We start from the raw sequence: 26,084 nt of genomic DNA, 5'->3' as shown, positions 1-26,084 counted from the left end.
ATGGTTCTGAAATGGGTCATAGTGGTTCTTTAAATAAATTAACCAAGACCAAAGAATAACAGACATTTACTGCGTTCCAAGTGCTTTACAAATACTTACTTATTTAATCTCCAAAGAGATCTTATGACATAAGAGCTATTGTTACCCTACTTACAGTAGAGGAAACTGAAGCACAGAGATTCAATTAATTTGTCCCAAATTATACAGCAGGTAAAGAAGTCAAATTGGGAATCAAACACAGGCAGTTTGGCTCCAAAGTCTATGCCCATGAGTACTTCCTTAAATACCGTGACCCAGGTAAAAAATGCGCCCCTTACTCTCACTTGTGTCCCACGGTATGCCCAGTCATGGTTCCAATATAGCTCAACGCGGCCATATCATGAATTCACACAGTAACATTAAAAATCGCCCCCAAGCCCCTGCAAAACAACCAAACCAAAAGTAACCATCAGCAACAGAATGACAACACTTGAATCACGAGACTTTCGGCTCTTTATTAAATTTCGGGAAAGAAATGAAGGTCACCAAATTAAGTTGGAATTTCCAGGGTACAGAAAACCGTTTCCTCTGCTGGCTGTCGCTGCCTTGGTGTGGGCAGGAGGTCACCAGGGGGCCGCCAAGGCTCCATATGCAGGACAAGGTGGGGGTGGGACATGACAGGGAGCCTCAGAGGAGCGGGAAGGGGGTCATCGGATCGTGTACTTGTCCCACTTCTTTTCAGGGTCGTAGGGTTCCCAGCGGCTCGCGGGGAAGATGTGCTTGTTCTTCTCGTACCAGCTCCGCAGCACCACCTTGCCCGCGTGTGACTCATCCTTTTCCATGGTGGCGTCGCTCAGCAGCCGCACGTCATCGTGCACGTCGAAGTTGAAGAGCGGCCCACTCTTGCCCCGGGCCTTGGTGACGATGAAGTCGTAGAAGGTGTGGTAGTGGGGCAGGATCAGGTCCTCCTTGATGTACATGAGCTGCTCCACGCCCGCCGACCGCAGCTCACGGAAGTCCTTTCGCAGCCCCTGCAGGGCCCTCTTCAGGAACTGCTGCACGGTGCCACCCTTGTGGATGCGCACGGTGCGCCGGTGCCCGGAGCCGTCCCAGTAGCTGAACGTGACCTCCATCTCCTCACGCTTCACCTTCTCGCGCCTGGCCTCCCACTCCTCCCGCAGCTGCTCCCGCAGCCGGTTCTCCTCCTCCTCGCGGTCGCGGTCAGGCAGGAAGCTCGTGTCCACATCTGGATTCTTCCCCAGGTTCTTCTTCTTGCTCAGCCCCGCCGGCGAGGGCTGCTCCCTAGCCACCACCTCCTCATCCACGTTGCCCTCGTCGCCCTCGTCGAGCGTGAAGGACAGGCTGCAGATCTTGCGCTTCTGCTCCTGCTTACGCTCCTTCTCCCGCAGTACCTCCAGCTGCAGCCGCCGCGCCTCCAGCTGCTCCCTCTTGGCCAGCTGCATCTCCCGCTCCTTGAGCAGGGCCTCCTGCTTGGCCTTCATGTCGTTCAGGGTCACCAGGCCCACCGTGCTCGACTTCAGCTCAGCCTCCACGGCGTCGTAATGAGCCGAGAATTTCTTGTCCACCTTCGACTTGATGAGGGTCTCCTCGGCGATCCGCTGCTTCAGCACCTCCATCTGCTCCTTCTGCTTTTCCCGCTTCTTGATCAGGTGCATGGCCCGGCCGGCCTCCCGCATTGTGCCCTTGTACTGCGCCATGCTGGCAACTCGGCACGCCCACTCCCGCTTCCAGTTCCTGTCTGATGCCGGGGAGTTTCCGGGCTAGCTCATGGATTCGGCTGCAATGAAAAACACTTGAGTTAGAAAGGGGCCAATAACAATGGTTTGATTAATGTTTCAGAGCAGTGCATTCTACTAGAATTTTCTGGAATGACGGAAGTGTTCTGTAGCTGTGCTGACTGATGTGTAGCCATGTGAGGCTATTGTGCCCTTGAGATGTGGCTAGTGCCATCAAGACAATGACTTTTATTTTAATTAATTTAAATTTAAATAGCCATATGTGACTAATAGCTCCCATGTTGGACATTGCAAAGCTGGGTTTTGAGAGCTGTACGTGGAGAGGGTTGGTTTACAGAGCAAATTTTCACCCGTCCAGGTACCCTTATCTGTCTGGGTACCCCCATCAAGCAAGAGTTGGAGAACCAAGAAAGCAGGCCTGCAATGGGCCTGGGACTGGATTTGGGTGTAGTGACCACAGGAAAGCAGAGTCTGAGAGGAAAATGTCCAGGTTGGCCCTGGAGGAGAAGGCACCTGTCCTCGCAATCAGATACACCACTCTTCTTGAGGAGGTAAGTGAGTGAGGGGAGAAGGGTCAGACAAAAGCATCTTTTAGTACTTTCCTAGAGGGTGGTAATGTTAGCTAAGATCCTATTAATATGTTAGAAGTGAGGCAGGGCCGTATTAGTTGTTGTCCCTTGAGAATAATTTCTGCAGTGAGTATTTGTTGAGTCCACCTTATGCCCAGTACTAAAGTGTGCAGAAGCAGTGTAGGTATGGCCCTGCTTGCTGTGGAAAACAAGGCGTCTAAGGATGCTTCTTGGTGTTTCAGCCAAAGTGGAATGAAGCCTCCCCCTAATTTTATTGGACTCAACTTGAATCAACCATCTTCCCTCAAGACCAGTCCATCCTGCCTCATGCACTACAGCTTCGTCATCCTCTGGAGCCTCACCCCCACAAACTCAAGACAAGGTCTCATCCAACCATCCCCACCCTCCCAAACTCTTCCACTCTGCCCTCTGGAAAGATGCTCCTCATCAACAAACTCTCCTAAATCCTCAGCCACCTCTGGGATCTTCCCTTTACCTTCTTGTCTCATGCTGGATGCCTGCTGTTCCCTGAGGAGACCATTTCTCCTAAAGTAGAGGACATCCACATCACATCCACATCCATGTCCTCTGACATCCACATCATCTCAAACTCTAAAAGTGGGATGTCTTTGCAGTTTCAAAAACATTTCTTCTACATTTTTAGAACTCCTAGCTTCCTTGAAGCTCATGCAACCCAGTGATACTACCCCAGCGGTTGCTGTCATCTCTGGAATTCCCTTTCCTCCAGAATCCTTGAGGTTTAGCACCTGGCTCAACTGCCGTCCTCCTCCATCCTCCATTCATCATAATCCTGGATGTCATCCACAGAACCTACCAGACACCTAGACCTTCTCACTTCTGATGGCCTCTTCCTTTGCCATGCCCTAGCTCTTATCACTATGAGCAAGTGTCCCATTTCCCAAATCTGAACTCTAGAACCTCCTTTCCTTTCAGTTTGCTTACTCTTGGAATAAATAACCTAACTCCAACTGTCCTCTGATAGTTCGAGACCTCTGATCCAAAGCACTTCTCATCATACTCCCCTCTGCTTGCTCCTTCCTTACCCACCAGACATTGCATGGATTCTCATCTCTCATGCTTCTTTCCTTCCTGTTATTCTTGCCTGGAAAAGCTCTAATCCTGGTTAAACGTAGCCCCTGTCTTCATAACTCCTAAACGGCAGGGCTGAGGAAAACAGCACTGCTATTGTTGGCTAGCCTCACTTGAAGTTCATGACCTCAACCCTCCAATGGGGATTCAAAACTGCCTGGTAATTCTATCATGCTGCCTCGGGGAGTCTGCTGTCTTGCTCTCCAAGACAACTATTTTGTGCTTCCTTCTGTATCTCTCACACCTCCACTCTCTCCTACCTCCCCCACCTCCCCTAGTTTGGCCAGTAAACATTTAGCAGCACACCACTGGATACAGTTCTGTCTTCTGATTCAAACACAGTTATTTGTGGATAATCGAATCCTACCCAAATTTCATAACACAAACACTGCATTTGGTCTACTTAAATCCCCCCAAATATGTGTTCTGTGAAAAAGGAGTTCTAAACTCAAATAAATATGGGAAAGTCAGAGTCAAAGAAAGTTTAAGAGTCTCTTTACTGTGAGTCTCTGATATGTTTCCACTGTGACTTTCCAAGGGGGCGTGTAATATTTCATGTTTCCCAAAAGTTTTTTGGATTATTCAACATTTCTTCCTCTACAGAGTATCTGTTTACTTTTCTCAAAACCTGTGCCTCAAGGAACCACGTTTAGAAAAACTGGCTGTGAAATATATGCCAGACTTTCATCGCGTCCTTCTAAAAGCAGTGATGCCTGTGAGCACAACTTCAAGAAGAAACCTTTTCTTATATGATAGTAAAATATGGCACCTATGTGCCAAGGAGAAAATATTGTGGTGTTACCACTCACCAAATTGGGCAAACAAGAATTCTAAGCATTTTCCTGGACTACTGTCCTTCACACATAACCAATTAAAAGAAAATATTTCATATGTTTTTTTTTCTCTCCTTTCCTACCAGTGGCCTTAAGATAACAATTGTGCTTTTTTTTCCACCTGAAGCCTCCTCATCAGTGCCCTATCATCAGTATATTCTCATTCTTTTCTTTTTTCTTTTCTTTTCTTTTTTCTTTTCTTTTCTTTTTCTTTGACTTTTTCGATGTTTATTTATTTTTGAGAGAGAGACAGAGAGACAGAGGATGAGCGGGGGAGGGACAGAGAGAGAGAGAAACACAGAATCTGAAGCAGGCTACATGCTCTGAGCTGTCAGCCCAGAGACCAACGCTGGGCTGGAACCCATGAACCGTGAGATCATGACCTGAGCCAAAGTTGGAGGCTTACCTGACTGAGCCACCCAGGCGCCCCAGTGTATTCTCATTCTTGTCTATCTTCTATAAATAATCCAGTGGTCCTCATAAAAAATACATCTGATAATGTCGCTCCCTTTCTTGAAAATCTCCTCCAACACTCTATTTTGAGATAAAACTGGAATGTTAAATTTTTTCCTACCAGGTCCCTAATCACCAAACCCATCCACCCATTTCCCAACACTCCACACCATACAGTGGCCATCTGGAACATTTTAGTGTTCTTAAGTACAAGATGCCCTTTCATAACTGTTTCCTTTGGACATACCCTTCCTAGAAGCCTGCTGTCCACTGTGCCAGCCTTCAAGATCATCTTCAGGGTCATCCCCTATAGAAAACCTCTAGCAGCCTCCAGTGACCCCACCCCTGCCACCCCCAGATATACAAAGTTACTGATACCCTCTTCTCTCCAGGATCCCTGTGTGATTACCTTTATTAGATATAACATAAATCAGATTGCTTGGCCACCTCCTTTTTCAATTAGATAATCCAACCAGCCACACTTTAATCCAATCAAATATAATATGACCACATCAACTATAATTGCCCTTTTCCAATCTAATCAGAATCTAAATGTCAATATAGTCCCCAAACCTCATCTTTCCTCTTCCTGTTATCTAGCATCCATTGTCTTAACTCAATCACAGTCTTCAAATACCATAGCCAATCAGCCTCCAGAATTAAGACAGTTAGTCTTAAATTCTTCAAAAAGGTTGACAAGAAAAACAGAAGGAAGCAGTTTTATCCTTAGAGTCTGAAGTCCTGATTTTAAGAACTCCCCCCACCCCATGGGTCCCAAGATGATAGTTGCTTGTGATCTCAATCCTCAATGAAAAGTACCCCAGCAAGCTAAAGTCTACTGTTTTCAACTCTTCCACTGTATCAACAATGACAATAACACAAATAGATGGAAGGGAACAACAGTCTGCTCCAAGGAATCTGAAATGCTGATTAAATATGCAAATTTTAATTTAAAGAAAATGTCACCTCCTTCCCACTTAGCGACAAGGTAAAGCAAATATGCAAACCAATGGCGGCAATTTTTAAAAATCCCACAAAACTCAAAAGCCACTGCTTTAATTGTTTTAACAGAAAAAAAAGATAATCAGTTTCCATCACAAACAAAAAGAACAAATCAACAAAGGAATACCTTTTGTCATGATTGGTTTTCAGTTTACCTCTCATCAGTCTTAATTCTGATTTAAAATGATCATCCAACAAGTGGCGTGTATAAGCTCATCTCCAGAGTCAGCCTTACCATGAAACTGGTTGGTGGACCAGCGTCTGTAAAGGGCAACACTTCCCAATCAGCCCAAATTGGGTCTAGGAAGTACTTCCTGACAGCATCATCACTCAAGGATCCCTCCAGCATCCATCAGTGTATACTGAATTTGTTGTCCAACCAAAGCCACAGCACCTATCATTCAACCAGATGCCAAAAAAAAAAAAACCTCCAACCAACCAGTGCCTGACCTCTACAGAATTCTGTCACCAGACCAGAAGTCCTTTGTAGGATATTTTAAATGAATATAAAAATGATTTTATTGCATGCTTTCTAATAGGGGGAGGGGGTTAAAAATGTCTTCCAATGTTTGCTTGGAAGAAATCCAATATTTGGGGATGTTGAAAGGTGGAGGGAAGAAGTTTCACGTGTTCAGAGAGAGGGAAATGCAAAATGTACTGGCTGGAAAGAGCTTGGAGAAACAAGCCACAACTTTAATATATGTTCACTAGAGAAAAGGAAGAAGGTGTCACAGATCTCAAAATAGATTCTGCACCATAAATGTCTCTGAGTTTTGTGAAACTAAATCTGCTCCTTAGTTTTTATCAAAGTAATACATATTCATAGTTTTAAAAGAAAAGTAATATTAAAAGGATTATTACTTTTTTTTAATGTTCATTCATTTTTGAGAGAGAGAGAGAGCAAGCAGTGAAGGGGCAGAGGGAGAGGGGGACAGAGGATCTGAAGCAGGCTCTGTGCTGACAGCAGAGGACCCAATGTGGGGCTCAAACTCATGAACCACAGGATCATGACCTGAGCCAAAGTAAAAAGCTTAACCAGCCGATCCACCCAAGCACCCCTAAAAGGCTTATTTTTTTTATTAAATTTTTTTTAATGTTTATTTTTGAGAGAGAGAGAGACAGAGACAGAGACCGAGCACAGTGGGGGAGGGGCAGAGAGAAAAGGAGACAGAATCTGAAGCAAGCTGTCAGGACAGAGCCTGACACAGGACTTGAACCCAGGAACTGTGAGATCATGACCTGAGCCAAAGTCGGACGCTTAACCAACTGAGGTGCCCAGGCACCCCTAGAATGATTATTTTAACAAACAAAATAAAATAAAACAAAAGCAAATCAAGCAGTGCCCAGTTTTATCGCTCTTTTCTCTAGAAGCAACTCCTTCCAATCCCATCAGATGTTTCTTCTCATATTTACTTTCTTATTCTTCAGTAATTCTTACATTGCTATTTTGTGGCTAATCAATTTTACTTTATCTATTGACTTCTTCATATAGTGGATTAAGATTTAATTTTCCCTACAATAAATTGAAGTATCTGACCAACTCATGGAGGAAGAAGGCATTATTATGGAAGTTGTTAATATTTAAACCAGATTTTAAAAATGCAAGGAATTAAATTATATGGCAATCTTAAATCTCAAACAAAATATTAACAAATTGAATCCAGCAGTTTATGAACACATGCATATGAAAGTAGGCCCTATTCAAAGATAGTTTGATACTAAAATATCTACCTATGTAATAACCATGGTAATAACATCTCCAATACCTGCAGATAAAACTAAATGAAAATTAGCAAATTAGACGTGGAAGGGAATTTCCTGAACTTGATAAAAGGCATTTTTGAGAAACCTATGGCAAATATCATATGTAATAATATACTTTTATGTTTTTTACAGTTTTTTTTGAAGATTTACTTTGAAGTAATATCCACACACTCACGACCCCAAGATCAAGACTCCCACGCTCCACCAACTGAGGCATCCAGGCACCCCTATGTTCCTTACAGTTTAATCAGCAATGGAATTGTGGTGAGTTTTGGCCTGTACCTCCATGGCTGCAGGCTGGGTGGAGGCAAACTGGGGTGAAGGGCAAATAGGAGATGAAGCTCTGATTCTCTTTTTTTTCAAAAGGTACACATCTTTTGTTTAAGATTGAAGAGTGTCACTTGAAACACAGCTTTTAGAAGTATCACCAGAGAAGTGAAGGGACATGACAGATAACAGGGGTAAGGGAGGGGTGGCAAGGAGCTCATACCTATAGAAAAAAGTCAGTGAAAAATAAAAAGTCAGTTGTCTACTCAGAAGGGAAAATACTCTAAACTAATCAGGATTGTGTCTTCTCCCACTGAACACTTAGAGGAAAAGTATTAAAGGGAAGTGTTATTTTGTGTAGAAACATGTAGAATGCATTACAATACTACACTGTCGCTCACAGTTTTTCCAAGGATTTTTTTTTTTCTTGAAAGTGCAGTGAATGTGGCTTTTTACATTGACCTCAGAAAACAGCTCCAAATCAGAGGTAGGCCTAGTTCCATCACCAGCCATGTGGGTGTTAGAGCCAACTCTGGTCCTTGGTCAGTGTCCCCTCTTGCTTTTTATAATGTTGTCAATGAAGATTATTGGTATCTAAACACCACCCCACTCTTCTTGCTTTGCTGAAAATGGGTGGTTCAGATTATAGTGAAGAGACAATAGTGATATTGGTTAATTCTCTCAAAACCTTTATTTTGGGGGTGCCTGCATGGCTCAGTTAGTTAAGTGTCCAACTTCAGCTCAGGTCATGATCTCACAGTTCATGAATTTGAACCCACATCAGGCTCTCTGCTGTCTATGGCACAGAGCCTGCTTGGGATCCTCTGTTCCCTTCTCTCTCTCTGCCCCTCCCTGACTTGTCCTTTCTCTCTCTCTCGAAAATAAATATTTAAAAAATTAAAAAAAATGAAAAACCATTTATTTTCTCCCAACTGGGAGTGATCATGGGATGAAGAATTCATCATTCAGAGCAGCACCTGTCACTTTGCGGGACCTTTGGCTGGAGCTCAATGACAGCCATAATTGACACTGTTCCAAGCCAACACTGAACACCCACTAGTGCCATGGGGTCCAGCATGTTGGGGGACACTGGGTTTACAACAGGTTTAAACCTGTTCCTTGGGGTTGCTTCTAAGATAGTTTAGAGGATTCATAGATAATGAAGCTAGTTGAGAGGAGATTACCCTGAGATACCCACTTCTTGGCACTGGAGGTGAATGGGGAATGATTGCTCAATAAATTCAGAAAATGAAACTTTGAGGTAAGAAAATATCTGAACCTAGTGTTGACTTTGGGTGAACAGGGAAGGACCACACCCTAAAGGAACGCTGAAGTAAACGCAAACCAGAAACCAAGAAATCTCACTTATGGTGTTAATATATTCATTGGATTATTTATGGTGTCCTTGACAACATCATTACAGCCGACAGAATGTACTGTTTAACTCTATGTGAACTTGTTTTCTTAATCAGTCATTTTCTGGAGAACTCCTTCATACCAGCCAAAGCTCTTGGATATCCACTCTGCTTCCCAGGGAACCACCACCCTGGAGCACCTTGGAGCTTTCTGTAAAATGCACTCACACTCCAAACGTGCTAACCACTTGGTGGGTTTAGATCTCATGGAAAGCCAGACTGGTTAATAATTTTCCTAAAGCCATTATGATCTTCCAGGGTTCCAGCAGCCCCAGAGAAGTTTTGGTATCACCTGTGATCACCATTATGTAGTTCACTTGATCTATCACTATTAGGATTTAGTCCTTAAACAGCTTATAAACATGGAAGATACTATCCCATTAATAGGATGGTTGTGAAATACATAAACAGAACAATTCCTAACAATTCCTAATTCCTGTTAGGTTCCTAACAGGTCAGACTCTCCCCACCCTCCATTTTTGACCTCTCTGCTGACTTGTATTTTCTGTTTCCGGTAATAAACTAAACCGCAAAAGAAGAACCAACCTCATGGTAAACATTCTTACCACCTATCACTTTAATTTGAGCTCTAATAAACAAAAAGACGTGAAATAGTTGCTTAAAATGTGTCTTAAGTTACAGTTTGAGATAGGCTTTTCCCAAAGGTTAACATTTTTTTTTTTTTAATTTACACAAAATACAACTTGCTCTTTTTGGTGTGCCGTTATATGAGTTTTGACAAATACCTAATGCCTACAAATTTTCACAAATTCTAAATAACATTTTTCTTTTCCAGAGACACTAGTCAGGGCACATGTGATAGAAAATCTGTGTTATTAATTATAGTTGGCACGAGCTTCAGAAGTCCCCACTGGACTGATTTCCTGATGATAAAATGTGAGACACACAGCGTGCTAAGGTCCATAGAACATGGTTTTTGACTCTGTCCCTTGGGGTAGGGGAGGTGCACACATGAGCTGATTAGATGTTGGACTTTTTGGTCTTCACATATTGTGATACCATAGCCCTGGCCATAATGCCACATTTTGTTATTGAGTTAGTACTTACTTAGAAGAAACTCTTGGCCCAAGACTTATTATTTAGAAGAAACTATTGACCCAAGCATTGTCCCAATGTCTTGGTTGATAGTTTAACCTTCTGTGGGGGCAGGGGTGGGGAGGGAAGGAGGATATTTTGTTGATAACTGTTGTTGCTTAACTACGGGAATATATGTGAGACACTGCTGAAGCCCTGCTATAAGGTACTCTTTCCAAAGTCGTTTTTAATTTTTTTTAACTTAAAAACTGTAAATTTGACTCTGTTTTTTGCTTATACAGTTCTCTGAGTTGTTTTATTTTTTTTATTTAATTTTTTTTAAATTTATTTATTTACTTATTTATTTTGGAGGGAGAGAGAGAAAGAGAGCATGAGAGAGGGAGAGGGGCAGGAGAGAGAGAGAGAGAGAGAAAGAATCTCAAGCAGGCTCCATGCTGTCAGCACAGAGCCTGATGAAGAGCTTGATTTCAGAAACCGTGAGATCATGACCTGAGCCAAAATCAGGAGTCAGACGCTTTAACCTACTGAGCCACTTAGGCGCCCCTATTTTTTAAATTTTTAATTGAAGTATAGTTGACACATAATATTATATTAGTTTCAAGTGTACAACATACAGCTTCAACAATCATCTACATTACAAAATACCAACCATATTCAGTGTAAGTTACCATCACTGTACAAAGCCATTATAATTTTATGATTATTCTCTATGTTATACTGTTCATCCCCATGACTTATTTTATTTTTTTAATTTGCATATAGTAGACACATGATGTTACATTAGTTTCAGGTATAGAATATAGTCAATGGTATTGTAATAGCCTTTGCATGTTGACGAGTGATACCTACATTGGTGGTGAGCATAGCATAGAGAAGTTGAATGTTGTATACCAGTTCTCTTAGTTTTAACACACTTATGCAATCACCATTACAGTCAGGAACAGAAAACTATCACCTCAGAAAACTCCCTGTCCCATCCGTTTGTAGTTACACTCCCACCTCCATCTCTACCCCTTACAACCACTGATCTTCATTCTTACATTTTTGCCTTTTCCAAAATGTCACATAAATAGATTCAGACAATATGTAAGCTTTGAGTCAGAGTTCTTTCATCCATTGTAATGCTTTTGAGATTCACCCATGTTGTTGTGTGTATCAATAGTTCATTCCTTTTTATTGTTGAGTAGTATTCCATCCTGTGGATTCACCACCATTTTTTTATCTATTAAGCCATTTGGATTAAAGGCATTTGGGCATTTGGGTTGCTTCCAGTTGTTGTTATGAATGGAGCTGCTATAAATATTCATGTAGAGGTTTTATGTGAACAAAAGTTTTCATTTCTCTCCCTAAGTATAGGATTGCCAGGTAGGTATTGTGTTCTTATTTATTTTTTAATTTTAGCTATTCTAATTAATAGGGGTATGTAAATGGTATGCTGTTAGGTTTTAATTTGCATTTCACAAAGCGGAAAATGGTGTTAAAATCATGTTTTCACATGTTTATTTGCCATTATGGATTTTCTTCAGTAAAGTGTTCTTTGAAATCTTTTGCTTATTATTTTTTTCCTTTTTGTCCCCCATGCTATATATTATATCCCTATGACCTGTTTGTAGCTAGGAATTTGTACTTTTTAACTCTCTTCACCCATTTAGCCTCCTTCACACCCTCACCCCTCCATTCTCCACCTCTGGTAACCACCAGTCTGTTTTTTGTTTCCATGAGCTCACTGCTTTATTGTTTTGGTTTTTGTTTTAGATTCTACATATAAGTAAGATTATATGGTATTTCTTTCTCTACATGATGTATTTCACTTAACATAATGCCCTCAAGGTCCATCCATGTTGTAGCAAATAGCAATATTTCATTCTTTTTAATGACTGAATAAATTCCAGTATGTATATATATGTATATATATATACATATATGTAGAAAATGTGGTATTCAGTCATCCGTCCATCAGTGGACACTTAGGTTGATTCTATATCTTGGCTATTATAAATAAGGCTGCAATAAGCATGGCGCACATACATCTTTTTAAGTCAATATTTTTGTTTTCTTTGGATAAATACATAGAAGTGGAATTGCTGCATCATATAGTGGTTCTATTTTTAATTTTTGGAGGAAGCTACATACTGTTTTCTACAGTGGCTATACCAATTTACATTACCACCTCCAGTGTGCAGGGTTCCTTTTTCTTCACACCCTTGTCAACAGTTATTTCTTGTCTTTTTGATAATAGCCATTCTAACAGATGTGATGTGTTATCTTGGTAGTTTTGATTTGCATTTACCTGACATATAGTAATGTTAAACATCTTTTCATGTACCTGTTGTCCATCTTTATATATTCTTTGGGATAATGTCTATTCACATTCTCTGCCCATTTCTTTTTTTTTTCTTCTTTTATTTTTTTAATCATTTTATTTTATTTTTCATTTTTTAAAATTTACATCCAAATTAGTTAGCATAGCATGCAACAATGATTTCAGGAGTAGATGCCTTAGTTCCCCTTACCCATTTAGCCCATCCCCCCACCCACAACCCTTCCAGTAACCCTCAGTTTGTTCTCCATATTTATGAGTCTCTTCTGTTTTGTCCCCCTCCCTGTTTTTACATTATTTTTGTTTCCCTTCCCTTATATTCATCTGTTTTGTCCCTTAAAGTCCTCATATGAGTGAAGTCATATGATTTTTGTCTTTCTCTGACTGACTAATTTCACTTAGCGTAATACCCTCCAGTTCCATCCACGTAGCTGCAAATAGCAAGATTTCATTCTTTTTGATTGCTGAGTAATACTCCATTGTGTATATATATATATATATATATATATATACATACCATATCTTCTTTATCCATTCATCCATTGATGGACATTCGGGCTCTTTCCATACTTTGGCTATTGTTGATAGTGCTGCTATAAACATGGGGGTGCATGTGTCCCTTCGAAACAACACACCTGTATCCCTTGGATAAATGCCTACTAGTGCAATTGCTGGGTCGTATGATAGTTCTATTTTTAGTTTTTGAGGAACCTCCATACTGTTTTCCAGAGTGGCTGCACCAGCTTGCATTGCCACCAACAATGCAAAAAAGATCCTCTTTCTCCGCATCCTCGCCAACATCTGTTGTTGCCTGAGTGGTTAATGTTAGCCATTCTGACAGGTGTGAGGTGGTATCTCATTGTGGTTTTGATTTGTATTTCCCTGATAATGAGTGATGTTGAGCATTAGTTCATGTGTTGGTTGGCCATCTGGATGTCTTCTTTGGAGAAGTGTCTATTCATGTCTTTTGCCCATTTCTTCACTGGATTATTTGTTTTTGGGTGTTGAGTTTGATAAGTTCTTTGCAGATTTTGGATACTAACCCTTTATCCAATATGTCGCTTGCAAATATCTTCTCCCATTCTGTCAGTTGCCTTCTAGTTTTGCTGATTGTTTCCTTCACTGTGCAGAAGCTTTTTATTTTGAGGAGGTCTCAGTAGTTCATTTTTGCTTTTGTTTCCCTTGCCTCTGGAGACGTGTTGAGTAAGAAGTTGCTGCGGCCAAGATCAAAGAGGTTTTTGCCTGCTTTCTCCTCAAGGATTTTGATGGCTTCCTGTCTTACATTGAGGCCTTTCATCCATTTTGAGTTCATTTTTGTGTGTGTGTGGTGTAAGAAAGTGGTCCAGGTTCATTCTTCTGCATGTCGCTGTCCAGTTTTCCCAGCGCCACTTGCTGACGAGACTGTCTTTATTCCATTGGATATTATTTCCTGCTTTGTCAAAGATTAGTTGGCCATATGTTTGTGGGTCCATTTCTGGGTTCTCTATTCTGTTCCATTGATCTGAGTGTCTGTTCTTGTGTCAGTACCATACTGTCATGATGATTACAGCTTTGTAGTATAGCTTGAAGTCTGGGATTGTGATGCCTCCTGCTTTGGTTTTCTTTTTCAAGATTGCTTTGGCTATTTGGGGTCTTTTCTGGTTCCATACAAATTTTAGGATTATTTGTTTTAGCTCTGTGAAGAATGCTGGTGTTATTTTGACAGGGATTGCATTGAATATGTAAATTCCTTTGGGTAGTATCGACATTTTAACAATATTTGTTCTTCCTATCCAGGAGCATGGAATCTTTTTCCATTTTTTTGTGTCTTCAATTTCTTTTATAAGCTTTCTATAGTTTTCAGCATATAGATTTTTCACCTCTTTGGTTAGATTTATTCCTAGGTACTTTATGGTTTTTTGTGCAACTGTAAATGGGATCGATTCCTTGACTTCTCTTTCTGTGGCTTCATTGTTCGTGTATAGGATTGCAATTGATTCCTGTGCATTGATTTTATATCCTGTAACTTTGCTGAATTCATTAATCAATTCTAGCATTTTTTGGTGGAATCTTTTGGGTTTTCCGTATAGAGTGTCATGTCATCTTCGAAGAGGGAAAGTTTGACCTCCTCCGGGCCGATTTGGATGCCTTTTATTTCTTTGTGTTGTCTGATTGCAGAGGCTAAGACTTCCAATACTATGTTGAATAACAGTCCTCTGACCATTTCTTAATTGGTTTCTTAGTTTGCTATTGAATTATAGGAATTCGTTATATATTTTGGATATTAACCCCTTATCAGACATATGATTTGCAAATATTGTTTCCCATTCATTAGGTTGCCTTTTCATCTTGCTGATGGTTTTCTTTGCTGTGTAGAAGGTTTTTAGTTTGATGTAGCCCCACTTATTTATTTATTTATTTATTTATTTATTTTTAATTTATTTTTTTAATTTTTTTTTTTACCAAAACCAAAATATTCTCACAAGACAAATGTCAAGCTTACCACCTATGTTTTGTACTAGGGGTTTTATGGTATCAGATCTTACATTCAAATCTTTAATCCCTTTTTAGTTAATTTTTGTGTATGGTGTAAGATATTGGTCCAATTTCATTCTTTTACATGTGGCCATCCAGTTTTCCCAGCACCATTTATTGAAGAGACTGTTCTTCCCCTATCCTATATTCTTGGCTCTTTTGTTGTAAATTAACTGGCCATATATACATGAGCTTATTTCTGGGTTCCCTACTCGGTTCCATTGGTCTATGTGTCTCTGTTTTTTATTTTTGTTTTGTTTTGTTTTGTTTGTTTGTTTGTTTTGCCAATACAGCTTTGAAATATAGTTTGAAATCAGGGAGTGAGATGCTTCCAGCTTTGTTCTTGTTTTTCAGGCTTACTTTGGCTATTTTGGGTCTTTCACAGTTCCACTCAAATTTTAGGATTGTTTTATTTTTGTGAGAAATGCTATTGGAAGTTTGATAGGATTGCATTGAATTTGTTTGTTCCCAAATTTGCTTTGGGAAGCATGGATATTTTAACAATATTAATTCTTCCAATTATGAGCGCAGTATATCTTTTCATTTGTGTCTTTTTCAGGTTCTTTCATCAGTGTCTTACAGTTTTCAGTATACAGATCTTTCACTTCCTTGGTGAAATTTATTTCTAAGTATTTTATTTTTTTGACAGAATTATAAATGGAATTGTTTTCTTAGTATCTTTTTTTGCTAGTTTGTTATTTATATATGGAAACACAACAGATTTTTTTTTATTTTGATTGTGTATCCTGAAACTCTACTGAATTTGTTTATTCTAATATTTTTAGTGGATTCTTCAGGATTTTCTACATATAATATTATGTCATCTGCAAATAGTGACAGTTTTACATCTTTCTTTTTATTTGTGTGTCCTTTATTTCTTTTTCTTGCCTAATTGGTCTCATTTTTTAATTGAGTTGTTCTCTTACTATTGAGTGTTAAGTTTTGTTGGGTTCTGGATACAAATTTTTTATCACATATGTGATTTGTAGTAGTTTCTACAAGTGTAGATTCTCTTTTCATTTTTAAGTGACTTTTGCAGACCATAAGTTTTTTATTTTGATGAAGTCAAAATTGTCAGTTGTTCATTTATGAATCATGCTTTTGATGTCTTATTTAGGAGTTCTTTGCCTAATCTAAGGTCACAAAGATTTTTTCCTAAGCTTTTCCCCAAAATTTCATAGTTTTACATTTTCCATTTAGATCTATGGTCTATTTTTTATTTTAAATTTTTTTACAGGAAACCCACTTTAATATTTTTTTTACCTGGTTGTGAAACCCATTTTATATATTTTTTTCTTCCAAGTTTTTATTTAAATTCCTGTTAGTTAACATATAGTGTAATATTAGTTTCAGGTGTACAATTTAGTGATTCAGCACTTACATACAATACCTGGTGCTCATCACAGCGAGTTCACTCTTTAATCCCAGTCACCTATTTTACCCTTCCCCCACCTCCTCCCCTCTGGTAACATAAGTTTGTTTTCTATAGTTAAGAGTCTGTTTTTTGGTTTTATAGCAGCATTATCAACAATAGCCAAATTATGGAAAGGACCCATATAGTCTAGTTTTTAGTTAATTTTTTTGTTTAAGATACAATGTTTAGGTCAGAGTTAATTTGTATGCATATTGGCATCTAATTGTTCCAACACAATTTGTTAAAAGACTATTCTTTTTAATATTTTTTGTACCTTGGTCAAAAATCAATTAACTATATTGTGTGGGTCTATTTATGGACTCTGTTCTGTTCTGTTGAACTATGTGTCTATTCCTTTGTTAATATCACACTATTTTAGAATACTGCAACTTTATAGCAAGTCTTAAAATTGCTTAATCCTTTTTCAAGAACTTTCTGGTATTCTAGTCCTTTTGCCTTTTTATATAAGTTGTAGAATCACCTAGTCTATATAAACAGTCCTTCTTGGATTTTTATTGGAATTGCATTAAATTTATAGATCAATTTGGGGGATATTTGCCATCTTAACTGTATTGTTGAGATGAACGTTGTATGGCTACATACATTGTGTGGCTCTCTATTTAGGTCTCCTTTCATTTCTTTCATTGGCACTTTGTAGTTTTTAGCACATAGATTCTGCATGTTAGCTTTATACTCAACTGCTTATCTTTTTTTTAGAGCTATTATAAATGTCATTTTAAAAAACTGATTTCAGGGGTGGCTGGGTGGCTCAGTCAGTTAAGTTTCCTACGTTGGCTCAAGTCATGATCTTATGGTTCGTGAGTTTGAACCCCACGCCAGGCTCTGTGCTGACGGCTTCAGATTTTGTGTCTCCCTCTCTCTGTTCCTCCCCCACTTGCACTCTGTCTCTCTCTCTCAAAAATAAATAAACATTTAAAAAAAACTGATTTCAAATTACTCATTGCCAATATATCTAAATAAAATTGATTTTTTTCTGTTGACCTTGTATCTTTCCATCTTGCTAAACTCATGTGCTAATTCTACAAGTTTTTTATAGATTCCTTGGGATTTCCGTATAGACATCATGTTTCCTGAAACAACAGCTATGGTGTGAGGACCAAGACAATTTAATTTCTTCCTTTTCAATCTGTATGTCCTTTCTTTCTTTCTTTCTTTCTTTCTTTCTTTCTTTCTTTCTTTTCCCTTGTTGCATTGACTAGAATTTCCTGTATGATGCTGATTGTGCAGAATTGGGTGTTTTTCTTTAAACATTGGGCAAGATTTGTTAATATAACCATCTTGGCCTAGATTTTTCTTTTTTGGCAAGATTTAAACTACAATTTATTTAACAGATATAGATAGAACTATTCAGGATGCCTATTTTTTTCTTAGGTGAGTCTTGATACTTTGTGGCCTTTGAGGACTTGGTCCATTGCATCTAAGCAGTCAAAGTTATGTACATAGTTTTGTATTATTCATTATCTTTTTGCTGTCTATAGAATTTATAGTGATTTACTTTTTTTAATTCTTTATATTGTATCTTCTCTGTTTTTTCTTTATGTCTGTCTAGAAGTTTACTGAATTTTATTGATCTATTTGAGAAACAAATTTTTTCTTTTATTTTCTCTTGTTACTCTTTTTAGTTTCACTAATTTCTGCTCTTATCTTTATTTTTCCTTCCCTCTATTTGCTGACCTGCCCTTTTCCTTAAGGTAGAAGCTTAGATTACTTATTCAAAATCTTTCTTCTTTTTTGATTTAAGTATTTAAACCTATAAATTTCTCTTGAAGCACTGTGTTAACTGGATTCCTCAAATATTGATATGTTGTGTTTTCATTTTCATTCAATTCAAAATATTTTCTAGGGGCACCCAGGTGGCTCAGTCGGTTAGGCATCCGACTCTGGATTTTGGCTCAGGTCATGATCTCACAGTCATGAGTTGGAGCCCTGTGTTGGGCTCCATGCTAAACATGGGACCTGCTTAGGATTCCTCTCTCCCTCTCCTTCTGCCGCTCTCCTACTCACTCATACATGCATGTGTGCATGTGCACTCTCTAAAAAAAACCCAAAAAACCCCCAAGAACTATTTTCTAATTTCTTTTGAGAGTCTTTGTGACTCATGGATTATTTAATTAGAAGTGTGTGTGTTTTCATTTACAAAGATTTGGAGATACTCTAGTCATCTTTTTGTTATTGATCTCTAGTTTAATTCTGTTGTGATCAGAAAACATACTTTGTGTGATTTTTATTCTCTTATACTTATGAGGATTTTCTCATAACCCAGAATATGGTCTATGTTAGTGAATGTCCCGTGTACACTTGAAATGAATGTGTGTTCTTCTGTTGTTCCTTGGAGGTGTTCTAAAAATGTCAGTAGATCAGTTGGTTCAGTTCTATATCTTGTTGATTTTCTATTCTATACACTTGTTTTATCAATTCCTGAAAGAGAAGTATTGAAGTCTCCAATTATAATTGTGTGTTTTTCTACTTTTCCTTTCTGTTTTACCTATTTTTAAATAATGTATTTTAAAGTCCTGTTTTTAGGTACATATACACTTAGGATTGTTATGTCTTATTGGTAGAATGACCCATTTATCAAATGTCCCTCTTTGTCTCAGTAATTTTCCTTTCTTTAAAGTCTACTTTGTCTTATATTATTATAGTAATTCTGGATTTCTTCTGATTAGTGTTTTCATGTAATTTCTTTTTCCATCTTTTTCTAACTTATGTCAGTACATTTAAAGTGATTTTCTCATGGACAGCATATAGTTGATTCTTTTTCTTTAACCACTCTGGCGTTCCTTGTCTTTTTGGAGCCATTTGTATTTATTACTGAAGTGTTAAGATTTAGGTCTATCATTTTGTTATTGTTCTCTTGTTTCCACCTGTTTTCATTCCTCTGTTTTCCCTTTACTCCTTCTTTTAAATTATTTGATTACTTTTTAGTATTCAATTTCAGTTTATCTATTGAAGCTTTAACATATCTTTTTTTGAGGCTTTTACCATATCTTTTTATGGATTTTTAGTGGTTATGCTGGGAGTTATGACATATATCCTTTATTTTTCAGTTCATTCGAATTAATACTTTGTTACTTTAAGAGGAATACAAAAACTTCACCACTCTGTATGTCGCTTTACTCTTCCCTGTAGTTATTGTGTACATTGCATCTACATGAATTGAAAACCCATTAGATAATGTTACAATTATTGCCTTCAACCATCACCCATAGTTTAAAGAATTCAGGAAAAGAACTCAATAGATTATATTTACCCAAATATTTTCCATTTCCATTTCTCTTCCTTCATTCCTAAAGTTAAAATTTTCCTTCTGGTGTCATTTCCCTTTTATGTAAAGAACTTTCTTCATTCTTGGTTATAAGTGACCAATTTGTCACCTAGATTTTAATAAAAAATCAGTGTGTAACTTTTCTGTAATGTGAATCTGTGGTGGAGACAGGATTTTTGCCTTTAGTATGTTGAAGGTGATTTTAGGGACTGCAGGTAACAGATGAGAGAGCTTCCCACAGGATGCTTCCTGCTGTCGTTGACTTCAATGCACACTTTCTTTCAGTAGACACAGACTCTTTGGCACATGTTGAGACACTTGCAACACAACCAGCTGTCAGTGATGTCAATGGTCAGCCTGCCTTGGTGCTTCTCCACACATTTTAGGAAATGTACAGGTAGCCATTCTGACACAAGGAAAGCCCATTCTCAGACAACTGTTCATAAGATGTGGTAGTTTATGAGTTTACTAACATATAGCCATGCTTATTTTATAACCAAAATTTACTAGCTGGAGTCTTTGCTGAGCCACTGCAATTGTCTAAAATCATTCCAGGGGTTAGGACTGGGTCTTGTTGTTTAATTGATGATGCAGCTTGTCCTGTCTACCTGGCAGGACTTCCTGTAAACGTTGTAAAGGATGCAGAAATCCCAGTGATAGATGAAATGTAAGAAGTGAAAACTTCTGTATGTCCTGACTTTCAGAGATTTCCATCAGACTACCATCCACAGGGACCGTATCCAAGAGTTTATTGTAAGTGAATGTTGCCAGAGGGTCTTCAGGAAACTGAGTGTTTTGCACTGATGTACTAATTCTTTGTTCAAGGGTGGCCAAGACCAATGGTCAGGGATCTAATGGGCGGGACCAGACTGACTGGATAAGGATGTATGGCTTAAAATTATTGCCAGGTTATGAGGTTCCTTGCTACTGCTGTAAGTTTTCATTTTTCCTGCAGCAGGGCCTGGCATGTTGTATATACTGAATAAATGTTTCATAAATGGATGAATAAACAAATGTCACATTGTTTGACTGTATTACACTTAAGTACTCTTGTTATTAACAACACTAGGCATTACAGTAAAAGTGTTCAGTCCTACAACTTCATTTCCAATTCACTATTTTGAGTGAAGATGTAAAAGATCACTCTTTATAAATCCCTGAAACTCTGAAGCTCTGCTGCTGGAAATGTGGCAGCCAAAAATGTGGCATGCAGAGTGGACATCATGCTACGAGAGGAGGACTGGATTCTCCCGTCAGCTCTAAAGTTTGTCATGGCCTTGGAAGAATTAGGTAACATTTAAGTTTTCAGTTTTTTCATCTAAAAAATTACACGCTGATACTGTCCGATCCTTTTGAGTTATAAGGCCTAGGATTCAACCAAAGAACTTTCTCTAATTCATCTAAGTCAGTGACAAGGCATGGATTAAGAGAGCATAAAGCTTATTTGTTTGTGTAATTCCTCCTTGTGCTTGTTATCTAGAACTCCAGACTCCAGGTTCTGGAGGTGGAGGTGTGGTAGGGTCCACTCCCTAAGGAATGTAAACTAAAAAAACCTCAAGGCAACCTGGCTATATTCCTACGTGATATCCCTCATGACCCTGTAACATGAGACCGCTTAATCAGATTGCATGTTTGTGTGTTACCATATATGGGAGACAAAAGAAAGTTGAAAATATATAAAAAACTATGCCACTTCGTGTTCGGGGGTGTTGGGTGTGAACCCAACTGAGTCAGTGCTGGCACAAATAAAGTTGCTTCCTAGAAAGAAAAGTCTTGGTATCATGACTCTGTGTGAGAATCCTGCCACAGGGGAAGGGAGATGTCAATTCAGCCAAGGGCCTTACCTCATAGGATCATACCAGGCTTTGGCTGTTCATAGCAGTGCTGACATGTTATCAAAATTAGTCCAAAGGCAACTCCAAAGAACCAGGAAGGGATGAGATCAGGTACAAGAAATTCCTGGTTTGGTAGCAGAGGAGATGGGACAGCCTCTGGCCTTCACAGCCAGAACCTGGAAAATGACTACTTCTCATAGTTTTCAAGGAGCCAATTCTGAACGCTGTAGGTGGGCATTTAGGAGAACGAACATAAAAAAACTAAATCCCTTCCTTCACCCGGAGCTGATTGTGAAATTTCTTCATTCCTAGTTTCTTGGTTGGGAAAGCTCTGTTTTCTTCGCTCATACCTCCCTGGGAAGCCATTCCCCATGCCCTCTCCAACCCACCAGTGCTGCTGTATGCACAACTTTGGGACAGTGGAGTGTAGCTCTTAATGCTGCCCCTCCTCTTGCCTTCGACTCTTTCTAAACATGATAGTCACTATCATCTGCCAGACGCTTCATCAGCATTCAAGGCTGATGACAAGAGGAATGCATTCAGCCATCGAGGTGGCCACATATTACCCAACCCAGATTTCTTTCTGATTCATGCTCATTTAATTATTTATTTTCAAATAAAAATATTTTTGTACTACATACATTTTATAAAAACTACACAAAATGGTCCCTAGGTAATCTTATACTTGAGAGATAGCCATTATTTGTTTTGTTTTAACGTTTATTTATGTTTGAAAGAGAGAGACAGAGGGTGAGCAGGGAAAGGGCAGAGAGAGAGGGAAACATAGCATCTGAAGCAGACTCTAGGCTCCAAGCTGTCAGCACAGAGCCCAACACAGGGCTTGAACCCACGAGCTGTGAGATCATGACCTGAGCCCAACTGGAGCTTAACTGACTGAGCCACCCTGGTGACCCTGAGAGATAACCATTATTAATAGTTGCCATTTACTTCTAGACCATAAATGTATATGTAAATATGTACTTTAATATAATGGGATCATTCTGTTTGATGAACTCAACAATGTATTATACTTTTTTCCATGTTAACACTTAAGAGCTTATTGGATCCCTTTTAATGGCACCAATGTATTTCAGTATAAGAATGTATCATAACGTATTTTACCAGTTTTCTATTGCTTGACATTCAAGTTGTTTTCATTTGTTTAACTCTATAATGATTATTCTTATACCTAAATTTCTGTGAAAGAATTCTTATAGTGCCTGGTGCTTAATATGTGTTAGTTATCACAATTATTAGTAATATCTTTTAAAGATTACCCTTGACTTTCTTTGATCTTAAGTTTAGTATCTTTTCTTATGGTCTTTAAATTTCATGATGAAGCCTTTTACTTATCTTTCTATTGAGGCAGTTTCCTTTTATTGATTTATAAGAACTCTTTATATATTGGGAGTTTATCTACTGTATAACATCCCCTCCAGGTTGTCTTTGCATTTTAACTTTGTTTATAGTAATTTTTCCCCTGAATTATAGAAGTTTTTGTATTTTTATGTAGCTAATTCTGACAGTCTTTTATGACTTGTGAGTTTAATATATTTTTTAAAATTCAGTCAGCTTTATAGCATTGTTTTTTTTTGTTTTTTTGTTTTTTTGTTTTTAAATTTGCTTCTTTCTATATATATAGTTATCCTAGCTGGGATCTATTTCTGAAATCACTATAAGGCAGTCATTTAAATTTCTTCCCAAAAGTTTGTACTAGATTAAAATGAAAACAGGAAAGGAATTTTTCTCAACCTGCTGCATGGAATATAGGTATTCTTGGTAACTAGTAATAATAAAAACAGTACAAACTAATGTTTTTATAGTGAGTTGCAAGTTATAAAGCTTATTTACATACTCTATGAGTTGGGAATTCTTTTATTCCTGGTAAGAGAAAAACCTGACTCAAACTGGCTTAAATAAAATATTTGACTCACTTATTTAAAAAAAAAATGATTCACTTATCTGAAATGACCAAAGGTCATGTAGTCTTTGGATGTGGCTTGGTTCAGAAGTTCAGTAATCTCACCACAGCTCCTTTCTGTTTCATCTTTAGGTTTACCCTCATTAGGGCCACTAGATGATGTCTACAGATTTCTAGGAATTATGTGCTGTCTCATTCATATTCAGGGCAAGGAGAGATTTTTTTTTTTTTGATTACTCTCTCAGAAGAATGAGGGAGTTTCTCTCCCAAATCTCATGTCTTGCTTTTTTCCAATCAACATTTCCAGGAAAGTGACAAATAATCTCTTGGTATTTAGTCAATCAGAGCCTACCCTAGTGCAGGGCACAAAGGTGGGAGGTGTGAAACATGGGATGTGTTGGGAAATGGTGAATATTCATCCAAACGAAATTGGGATCACATACCCAAGAGGAAGGGAGAATATAAATTGAGCACTCAAATTAGCAAAAGCGAAGCACACATACCTTGTTCCTGTTTGGTACTTATAGGAACCCTAAGAAGGTAAGTAGTTACTAAAGTTCCTATTTTATAGATGGAGATACTGAAAACTAGAAGGATTATATAATTTGCCTCGCTCACTCACCTAGTAAGTAGCAAAGCTTAAATCCAGATCTCATAACTCGAGATTCTCTGCTTTTCCCAGGACTCCGTATTACCTCCCTGTCTGCTTAAAACCACTGCTTAGAGGGTGCCTGGGTGGCTCAGTGGGTCAAGCATCCAACTCTTGATTTCAGCTCAAGTCATGATCCCAGGGTCATGGGATTGAGCCCTGCATTGGGCTCCAAGTTCAGCATGGAGCCTACTTAAGATTCTCTCCTTCCCCCTCTCTCTGCCCCTCCCCTGCTCATGCTCTCTCTCTCAAAACAACAACAAACAAAACTGCTGCTTAGTATATGGGACTGAATCAGCTCTACAAGCTCCAGTTTTAAATTTAAAAGGTCAAAAGGAGATATTAGCTATTGGCCATATTGACATTTCTAATGGGAGCAGAACATGATGTGAGGTTCCACCATGGTGGTTTCAAAAGAACCGGAAGTAAAAATCCTGTTCTGGTTCAGCCTAGGCATCCCCAAAGAAGAGCATGATACAAAGGCTTATGCATGGGCATGGGTGATTTATTTGGGGATGTGTTCACAGGGAGCAGGAGGGGAGTGTTAGAATGAGGTGGGAGAGTTAGAAGGAAAGCCAGTATAATCCAGGTAGCCATCTCTAGAGTGACTATTTGACCCCACAGGAACTTTGGGAAGCTCCATGAAATAGATCACTGTGGGGTGGGGAGAAAAGGGAAAGCATTTACCCTACGGCACACATCCCCAGTGGTTGATGGTTGACCCATAAGATGTTAATAATCCTGCATTTCTTAGTTGTACATAAGTGAGTGCCCAGTAGTTTGGCTGGACACCCCAGTTTGCCACTGCATCAGAGAAGCCAGGGACAGGAAGAGAAAAGATGCACTCAAAAGGTGCTTCAGCATAAAGCTGGTTGAATAGAACTGCTCACTGCATCAGCATCAGTGGCTGGAAGGAGGTGGGACCAGAGGATTTTAAGTGAGGCATTTTAAGTCGAGGTCTGCAATACATAATCCATTTGAAGCCAATAATACAAAACTTAAGTTAAAGAAGTGATACACAAACAGGCCCAAATGACTAGTTCCCTAGTTAACATCTGATAAGTTCATGCCTGAATTATTATAACTACCTCCTAAAAAGATTTCCTTAGTTTTCCCCTCACTCAACTACTGCTGCAATCTTCCTAAAATACAAAAAATAGTCTCCATTTTTGTCCTTACTTTACAGAATCATTCACTACCCTCCACTGGTTGCAGAATTATGTACAAAACCTTTGACTGACATTCAATATTCTTCACAATTGGTTTTACCGTAATTAAACAGCTGTCCTCCCCATAACTATCCCAGCTGGACTCAAGCTGGTCTAATTTCCTTACCATTTTATAAATAGGCTGAGATTATTCTTCTCTGTGTCTTTGTTAATATTGTCCCTTCTAACTGACAGGGATGATGTGCAAAACATTTACCAACTGCTGTAGCAGTCACTGACCAATCAGAGTGGAGACTGAGCCAATCAGACCTGATGTCAGGTGTAACTGACAATATGGGTTGGCCAGCTGACTCAGCTCTGCCCTCAGCCTCCATTTTTCTTCTACCTATTGAAATCCTATCTTTCCCTCATTTTCCCTGAAGTTATCCTGGACTACACTTAACTTATGTTGGTCTTTCCTTCCTTGGGATTAATTACCACTTTGTGTCCTGAATATTCTTAAAGATGTGCTAATGATGTAACAGTGTAAAACACCTGCACTTTTTGGGCAGCACATTCTTTATTGTCTCTTCAGATGGTAAAATTTCATGATGTTTTTGATATAGAGAATAGAAAGATATAATTCGTTCTTTCCTATAACATAGTTTACCAAAAGCATTTTTTTTATCATTGATACTTTAGAAAAATTTCTTTTAGCTTCAAAAATTCATGACCAATACACAAATTTTTAGGATTTCTGTTGAAGTGAGGAAATGAGGAAAACTGTACTAT

The 26,084-nt window shown here is 38.7% G+C and overlaps 1 protein-coding gene across 2 annotated transcripts; it reads right to left on the bottom strand.

The window, feature by feature from the left end:
- Positions 1-633: 633 nt before the first annotated feature.
- Positions 634-25,618, bottom strand: FAM50B (family with sequence similarity 50 member B). Of its 2 annotated transcripts, none has more exons than XM_015073558.3 (2): positions 25,480-25,618; positions 634-1,777 (listed from the first exon to the last, which is right to left on the bottom strand). In XM_015073558.3, the coding sequence occupies exon 2, from the start codon at positions 1,695-1,697 to the stop codon at positions 687-689; it is 1,011 nt and encodes a 336-aa protein (XP_014929044.3). In that variant the 5' UTR covers positions 1,698-1,777; positions 25,480-25,618; the 3' UTR covers positions 634-686. The 2 variants fall into 2 exon arrangements, with proteins under 2 accessions (XP_014929044.3, XP_053079053.1); XM_053223078.1 differs by having other exon boundaries at positions 25,414-25,499.
- Between the last annotated feature and the right edge of the window lie 466 nt (positions 25,619-26,084).

The sequence above is a fragment of the Acinonyx jubatus genome, chromosome B2 (assembly GCF_027475565.1).
Source record: "Acinonyx jubatus isolate Ajub_Pintada_27869175 chromosome B2, VMU_Ajub_asm_v1.0, whole genome shotgun sequence".
NCBI lineage: Eukaryota > Metazoa > Chordata > Mammalia > Carnivora > Felidae > Acinonyx > Acinonyx jubatus.
The sequence above is the reverse complement of the archived record's forward strand: the minus strand, read 5'-3'. Positions and strand labels throughout refer to the sequence as shown.

Excerpts from the sequence above, each read along its gene's own strand:
- FAM50B (XM_015073558.3), bottom strand. The coding sequence starts at position 1,697 with ATGGCGCAGTACAAGGGCACAATGCGGGAGGCCGGCCGGGCCATGCAC.